The following is an 8,604-nucleotide window of genomic DNA, read 5'->3' as shown; positions in this document are numbered from 1 at the left end:
GAAATCATACTATTTTATAGCATTCTATACAGTTATAAAGGCTATGTCGATTAGCATTGCATTATAAATATACTTTATCCTTATAAAAATACTCAAGATTGCTTGAAGAACACAGATACCATATATTTTGTGCAATCGCATGTTTATTGTCTTCAGGTTTCCTCAGTTAAAATTTCTTTATCTGCGTTTTATTCAACTACAGCGATCACTGGATACTTCTTCTTGGAGCATTATTTCTACTATGCATATGTGGAGTTTCTGCGCAAGGGCACCCTCCGGCTTCCAGTATGAATTAAACGATTGAAGTAATGCTCACAACACCCTATTTTGGGTAAAAATAGGAAAGATAATACATTTCTCTAAAGAAACAGGATTCCCTAAATTATCGTCATTGATATCGTTATCGCAATAAATATCAGAAATTATCGTGATATATTTTTAAGCCCATATCGCCCATCCCTACCGCGTGCGCGTGTCCGTTAAATCCATGAGACCGTAGGGTGTCCCATTCGTCGTTTTAGCGTTTAGAAGGGTGCTCGCGAGTGCCCCCATTTGCGGCCGTTATGCGCCCTCGATCCGCACTTCTGCTGAGCCCGCACCGGGGTGAGCTCCGCAGCAGACTTCTACCCGACAGTCAAAGCGGCATTATGTCACGAAAGTGCAGACTCAGAGGAAGACCGCGAAGGTTTAGGGTGCCGTTTGGGACAGGGCCCTTCTTTGTTTCCATTGTTGAACACCGCGCACAAATGACGTCACTGTCGACCGGCTTACGTCACTTCCTAGTACACACAATCGGTGCAAATGAAACCCTTTAAGTGGTACTGGGAAATAGTTTGCGCAAAATCGTCCCGGTACTTTAGTACTGTACATTTAGTTCTGGAACTAAAGCGGTGCGAAAGGCCCTAGTATCTTTATACCAGTACTTTGCAGTCATTTTTTGTAAGGGTGCTTAAAAGGTTATAATTTTCAGATGCCTTTTCATTAAATTACAGCATACAAGTTTTACTCCGATATGAGAAAGATATTATTAGTGTCACCAAAACTGAAATTAGAGTCCTTTGTATTATACATTTCTCTTCCCAGGATGCAGGGAGGTTGCTCTATCTAGGGCAAAATGAATGGGCTCATGTAAACTGCACCATGTGGTCTGCAGAGGTGTTCAAGGAGGATAATGGCTCACTTCTGCATGTTCACAGTGCTGTTGCACGAGGCCGTCTGATGGTATGTCATTAATCTCATATAATTCTGGTTCAACTGAGCCATTGGTGGCACTTTATACTGCTTTGAGTTAATAACATTAACAAACATGGTGCTTAATAGATTGTTAATGTGTATTCAAATAGTTTGAAATGTCATCATTTAGTATTTAAACATGAACAGTTTACTTTCATCAGGTAAAAACAATATAATGTTTGGCTTTGCTAATTTTCTGACTTTCCTTCCGTAGCGCTGTGAACGGTGTAACCGAACTGGGGCAACGGTAGGTTGCTGCCTTACTTCGTGCCAGAGCAACTACCACTTCATGTGTGCCCGCTTTCGCAACTGTGTCTTCCAGGATGATAAAAGAGTCTTCTGTTACAAGCATCGTGACCTTATAAGTGGAAAAGTGAGCTTTCAGTTTAATAGCATTTAATTTAGTCATAGCTGCTTATTGAGTTGTGGTTTGATATAGTTACTAAAAAATCTGCCAAATAGAGACTTAATGTTGGCTTTATATGAATGTTTTGAGAGATAACTTTTTTTCTGTAATTTACCAGATCATCACTGGTCAAGGGTTTGAAGTACTTCGGAGGGTTTATGTGGATTTTGAAGGGATAAGTCTTCGCAGAAAGTTTTTGACTGGATTGGAGCCGGAGTCAATCAATTTAATGATAGGTTGGTGTTTTTATTGTTAAAGGATATATAAATACCACAGTTTAATGCACATAAGTATAAATGCTGTTTTTTTTGTAAAAAAAAAATGTTTGCACAATAATTACACTGTGTTTTAAACATAATTTTACACCGGGTAGGTTCTTTGCTTGTTAAAAAGCTGGGAAAGCTGAGTGAATTATCTGCCTGTCATGGAAAACTTTTCCCCGTGGGTTATGAGTAAGTAGCTTTCATTTATTTATTTTATTTATTTTTAGGAGTTTGCTCCTGATGAAATGGACATGCTAGACGTCTAGTATTGTCACTCGCTTGCACATCAATACAGTTTTTGTTTCTTCTGCTGTTTAGATGCTCTCGCTGGTATTGGAGTACTGTAAACCCACTTCGTCGATGCAAATACACATTTCGTGTTAGGGAGGTCCGGTCACCTGTTCAGGAAAAACCAGTGGAAGAGTCTCCCGATCAGGGAGAAAATTGCACAATTGCCCATAGCCCATGCCCCCAGTCAGGTGAGTACTATGTAATATTACTACTTGCAAAAAAGATGGTTTGTACATGGCTTGTACTTATGGCGTTTTTGAATATTATTATTATTATTATTTTCATTAGAAACTGAAGCCCTGGGAGGCGATTTGTCTTTAACAAATCCATCCACTGAAACAAATTCCACCTTGGTATCTGTATTTGCCAAACCGGACCTTGGTGCCCGCCCCAAAATCCCTTCATACCCCCAGAACAGAAGACCTGCTGGAGGACTATCCAGACCACTGCCTTCTCCAGGTAATTAATATAATTTCAGTGAAGTTGCATGTATGGTCTTCACAAAGTTCATATGAAGCATTTTGATCATTGATTGTTTTTTGTTTACCCAGGAGCTGCCCCAGCCAAACCTCACCACATCCTGACTATTAGTGATTTGGAAGACACTCGAAGGACACGACGGCATAGCCCACACACCCAGAATAGCGGTACCCGCAGTCACATGGCCTCCCCTACTCTTGGATCCCCTGCAGGCCCAATTGCATCTAGAGCAGGTGGTTCCCACCACCCTAAAACCTCCCAGCCTACCTCCCCAGTTTTCCCCTTTGGTGCTACTGAAAACCTGCTGACCTCTTCATCAGCTCGTCCTGTCGGTCGAAGTGCTTCCTCTGTCCGGGGTTCTGGAATATTGACGCCCCATTCTACCTCAGGACTGTTTTCACAGTCCACAAGGCAAGGTGGCATTGGCAGCACCCCTTGCACCAACCGATCTCTCACCTCTCCCACCCACCTCTCCACAAGACCAAGGCCTTTTGATTTTAATCAGATAGACTCCGTTGAACTTCCACACAATTTTATAGCATCACCACAGGAGCATCCAGGAGAAAATGGTGCCTTGCCATTAGGAGACCCTTTGGGTACACAAAAAGGTAATCATCTAGGCAGTGACAGGGATTTCCCTTACACATCCTTCCATTTAGAGGCAGACCTGACTGTGGCACCTGAGCTGAGAACTGAGCTTGAAATTGAAGAAACCGAGCTGAATGAAGGTGTAGCTATGAACTGCAGTGCGCAAATTGTAGTTGAAGGTGAAGACAACCAGGAAGACTTCTGGGAGCCAGATGAAGAGAAGTCCAAAATGTCTACGCAGAGATTGTCTTGTACTGTTGATCCTTGTAGGGAAGACTGGGGTAATAGTTCTTCGGATGAGGACATGGAAAACTACTTCAACTTCACTCGCACAGTGGTTACTTGCAAGGCTCAAAGGGATGCCTCTCAGACATCTACATCTCCATCTTTAAGGCAGATTTCACAACTTGATGGTGTGGATGATGGGACAGAGAGTGATACAAGTGTGGCTAATAATGAAAACCAGGGTGTGAAATTGTCAAATCAAGCCCAAAAGCCACACAAACCATTCAACGCTGTGCCTCATGAACGGACAGCTAGCAACGGTCTGTGTTTGGCATTTCCAAGTCCTGTTTCTGATTTTTCTTTAATTCAATTAGAACCCGTGTCCAACTCGGAGACTGTTGCTGATCAAGATTATTTTGGTGTAACGCAAACATTGCAATCAAGCCAAGACCCTTTGACAAATTTCGTTGATCAAAAGCCTTCAAACACTGCATTTTCTACATATGGTAATGATTACCAAACCCCTCATTTAATGGTTGAACCAGAGACACCCTTAATTTTTGAGAGATGTGATCCTCTTTCACCCAATGCACATTTCACAGAGTTGGTCCCAGTCCAGCATTCTCCAAATGACCCACAAGACTCCAAAGAATTGTACTTGGATCCTAGTAGTGGCCACTTTGTGTCGTCAATGAATGTCTCTACAGTTTACCAAAACAACCACTTGCAAGAAGATTCTCTTGACTTAATAGAAGTTAATGGGATTCAGATTCCACAGCAACAAAATCCTGGTCCTTCCACTGTGTTTACCAAATCTGCATCATCTTCTGATTCCTCTGCACAAGTTTCTTTTGCAACATTCCCAAATCAGGCACCATCTGCAAATGTTTCCTTGTACCCTGTCCAAACTCCTGAGGGTAAGACAGTCTTGCCACCCATGGAGAGTTTCAGAACCAAATTACACCCACCTGCTGAACCAAGCCATGGAGGGGCAATGCCATGTATTCCCACAAATTTACCACAGAAACCAGAGTCAATGCTGTCTGTGCCATCAGCAACTGGTGTACCTCTTGGGACTTATGGGCCAGTTTCGGGTACAGTGTCTGTCCCATTGCATCCCACTTACCCACAGCCCATCGGCTCTACAACTGTTGGCATGATCTCCTCCTCTGTAACTTCTCAACCATCAGCTCAGTGCCACGCAATGCCTTCTGCCATTCAGCCAGCCTCTGCTCCAGGTGTCATCAATGGGTACAACACCACACCTATGCAAAGAGAAACTGCTCCAGGTCGAACAATTTCCATCAATTTTTCAACCCCCAGATCAACAGTTGAACCTCAACAACAGTTGGTTACCCAAGCATTGCCAGGTCATGCTATTCTTACCGTAAAGGAGGTTGGTGGACCTAATGTGGATCCTACACCACATGTTTTACTTGTTAATCGTCTTGGTCAAATATTTGTCAAAAACCCCGAAAGCAACACCTTCCAGCTGCCGACTCTAAATTCCCCTTCATATAACTGTGTTACTCAAATCGCCAGCCTCTTGCAAAGCAATGCCTTGTCCGCAACACTTGCAGCAGCTGGGAACTTGTCCCCAGTTGCAGGTGCCACCATTCCAACCCAAGTCCCCCAAATTGTAACTCCATTGGTACAGACCTCCAACACCATTACCCAGCTACTTGCCACTAGTACTAACGGAGCAGCTTCACTACCAGCAGATGTTAAGAAGTCACGTAGGAGTGCCAAAACTTCTGGAGATAGAGTGAAAAAAACACAGAATAAGAAGGAGTCTTCCACACCTAGAAGGACAAAGTCTGCAAGCACACATGGCCCCTCTAGCAAACAAACTACGAGTCAAATAACAACCTCCTCAGATACATCAACTCAAGCAGAAAGTGCCCAAGCTATCATCAACCAAGCTATGGCTGGATATTATGATCCCAACAAGACTGTTTCCCTAATTCCCTCATCACCTCGTAACAGTACCGTTGTTGGGCGAACTCAGACAACAAGTTCAGTAGTTTTACCGGAAGGACTCCTTGTTGAATCAGAGATAAAGTCTTCCCCACCAGCAACACCAGAAGCAGCACCTCGACCAAAACAGGTTCGAATGAAAAGAGTGTCCTCTTTATCTGACCGTATCGCCACCAAGAAATCAAAATCTGACTCTTTAGACCTGGACCGCCCTAGTGGATTGGAAGAACCACGCAAGTCAAACTCGGTATCAGCAAGGTAAATGGAACCAGTAAGAATTGATTCAAATTTCCAGATGTTTTTCTTCGCTTTCAAACTCTGCATGGATTATTAATTTATCTGTTCCTTTTTCAATTGCAGGTATGGAGTTCGCATTAAAACACCAACTGTCAAGGGAATTCTAGACTTAGACAAGCTGAATGAAGAGCGAATTAGTGACTCTGAGAGTGCAAGGTGAGCCATTAAATGTAAAAGGGGGAATTCCTGGATGATTTCACTGAAGACATTTAAGTATCAGTATTATTTTTGCCTTTTAAAACCTTTTTAAATTAAGTAGTAATACATAAATGATACCTTAAAGATTATCAAGTTAACTGGCAGCATTTTGAGTCCTGTACTGCTAAAATATGTGTAATATTGTATTTCAATTTTGAGGAAATGGTTTTGTCAAACTTGAGCAAGACCTACCTATATTTTTTGCTTATAAAACAGTAAATTCAATGCATACTTGCAGCAGATCATGCCAAATGTCAGTTTAACATGTCAAAGATAGAATACTGAATGCTTTCATATTAATAATTACAAATACTACAGTATTTTTTTTATGTGGGTAGTTTGTTCCACTGAAGTATGTCATTCGAGTAAGTGGTGACGTTACAGTATTGTAATGGAAAGAATGTCATGCATGCAATGGTGTGACTAAACCACTGATACTGTATGTGGCCTATCATTTATTTTATTCTAGGCCTGGACCTTGGGATCGTCTTTCATTGCCTCGTGGTGGAGACAGCAACAAGCCAGCAACCTGGGATCCTGCTAACCGTAATGCACTGTCTGACTGGAACAAATACTCAGGTATTATTTTTTATTTTATTTTGCTCACTTTAAGGTGTTTCAATTGATTCAAAAATAAGACTCTTTCCTTTTAGGGATGCTGTCTTGTTCAGATGATGAGATGCCTCCATCAGATGGGGAAGAGCATAGTCCACCCAGCCGAGACCAGCCCCACCTACGCTTTGAGATTGCTAGTGATGACGGCTTCAGTGTAGAAGCAGACAGTATTGAGGGTAGGAGACAGTAGTTGGAAAAAATATGTTGAGTGTAAAAGTATGATCTACTTTCAATATATACATATATATATATACAGGTGCATCTCAATAAATTAGAATGTCGTGGAAAAGTTCGTTTATTTCAGTAATTCAACTCAAATTGTGAAACTCGTGTATTAAATAAATTCAGTGCACACAGACTGAAGTAGTTTAAGTCTTTGGTTCTTTTAATTTAATCAGTTTTATTTATTTAATTTGTATAGGAATTATGCAGAATACGTGGCCATTTTCTTTATTCTCTTGCTATTGGCAGGCCAAAGACCTAAATATGTTACGTGTGCATGTAAAGTGTAGTGTTTTTACATTTTTAAATGTATTTATGAACTAAAAAATTATCACATTCATTCTTCACATTCACAGTCGCTTGGACCGCTGTTATGAAGGGAGTTCAGGAGGCCCGTGCTGTTGCTGGACTGAGGCAGCTCACATTTTCTGGGATGAGCGGGGTGCGTGTGATGGGAATGCTGCATGATGCTGTAGTCTACCTGGTGGAACAGCTCCAGGGGGCCTATCGCTGCCATCGCCACACCTTCCGCTTCCACAAACAGGCCAGTCAGGAGGAAGATCTGCCCGTTAACCCAAGTGGCTGTGCCCGCTCTGAAGTCTACCTGAGGTCAGTTTGTTTGTTTTTAAGTGGTAAATAAGTGGTGGTAACACAGTGATGCAAATAAATATATGTACTTTCTCTTATATGTATACTACTAGTAAAGATAAATAATAATAATAATAAAAATGATGTGTCCATATATTAGAGCTGTGTATCACCAGCCAAGTCACGATAAGATACATATCACGATACAGGACTGCACTAAGTTTCACTTCAGCAGAATTTAGTAAAACAGCTATTTATTAAACACTGCATTCTATAGGGCCATTTCTAACTATAGGCAGAGCAGGCAGTTGACCACTGCATTATGAAGGGCCTCTATAACTGTGCAAAAGCATAACAATATAGGTAATGGCGTAGGTTTCATGTTAACACTGAACACTCCCCACCAGGTACAATATTCTTTTTTTTTTTCTGTCGTTTTGTTTTTAAGCCCATAAATAATAATGTATTGTTTCTAATACATGTATATTGTAATGTACTCATTCCAATATATTAATAAAACCATCTTTACATTGCTGGTAGGTTATCATTGCACAAATTAACACATTCTACGTTTAAAGGGGTCATATGATGCGATTTAAATTTTTCCTTTCTCTTTGGAATGTTACAAGCTCTTGGTGCATAAAGAAGATCTGTAAAATTGCAAAGACTAAAGTCTCAAATCCAAAGATATATTCTTTATAAAAGTTAAGAGTCAACCACGCCTACCTAAAACGGCTCGTTCTAACACGCCCCCACATGTCTACGTCACGATGTGGGAAGATTTGCATAACGCCGCCCAAATGTTCACGCAAAGAAAGAAGGCGTAACTTTTATTCTCGCTGTAGTTTTGTTGCTGCCGCCGCCGTCATGTCGTGAAGGCGCTGTGTGTTTCGTTGTGAAAGCGAAACTACTTTGTTTGGTCTTCCAAAAGAGGACGATATCCGCTTCGTCATGCCTGGAGCTGATCCGTGCTGGTCGCTGAGGAAATACATCAACTTCGCGCTGTCGATCGCCGGATCGGCTTTCACCATGGACGAAGCGGAGTCGAGCCCGGGGTCGTCACATGTGGTTACTGCAAGCCCGCCCGCCGCCGCTCACTCAAGCCGGCCTCCGCTCACTCTAGCGTGCCGTGTGTGACGCTGTGTTTCGTTGTGAAAGCGAAACTACTTTGTTTGGCCTTCCAAAAGAGGACACGACTAGAAATCAGTGGTTAAGTTGTAT

The 8,604-nt window shown here is 41.9% G+C and overlaps 1 protein-coding gene across 1 annotated transcript in view; it reads left to right on the top strand.

Moving 5' to 3' along the window:
• Positions 1–8,604, top strand: part of LOC107585719 (histone-lysine N-methyltransferase 2B-like) — a 41,568-nt gene that overhangs the window by 29,743 nt on the left and 3,221 nt on the right. Inside the window, exons 23-33 of the mRNA XM_016272859.1 lie at positions 1,084–1,221; positions 1,448–1,606; positions 1,758–1,875; positions 2,013–2,091; positions 2,221–2,381; positions 2,482–2,652; positions 2,745–5,721; positions 5,824–5,916; positions 6,428–6,537; positions 6,612–6,749; positions 7,152–7,404. Coding sequence (XP_016128345.1) covers positions 1,084–1,221; positions 1,448–1,606; positions 1,758–1,875; positions 2,013–2,091; positions 2,221–2,381; positions 2,482–2,652; positions 2,745–5,721; positions 5,824–5,916; positions 6,428–6,537; positions 6,612–6,749; positions 7,152–7,404 — 4,397 coding nt within the window. The remainder of the gene's footprint in view (positions 1–1,083; positions 1,222–1,447; positions 1,607–1,757; positions 1,876–2,012; positions 2,092–2,220; positions 2,382–2,481; positions 2,653–2,744; positions 5,722–5,823; positions 5,917–6,427; positions 6,538–6,611; positions 6,750–7,151; positions 7,405–8,604) is intronic.

This window comes from Sinocyclocheilus grahami, unplaced genomic scaffold, assembly GCF_001515645.1.
Source record: "Sinocyclocheilus grahami isolate Dianchi unplaced genomic scaffold, SAMN03320097.WGS_v1.1 scaffold74.1, whole genome shotgun sequence".
In the NCBI taxonomy this organism is placed as follows: Eukaryota; Metazoa; Chordata; class Actinopteri; order Cypriniformes; family Cyprinidae; genus Sinocyclocheilus; species Sinocyclocheilus grahami.
Note: the sequence above shows the minus strand (reverse complement) of the source record. Positions and strands in the feature narration are given on the sequence as shown.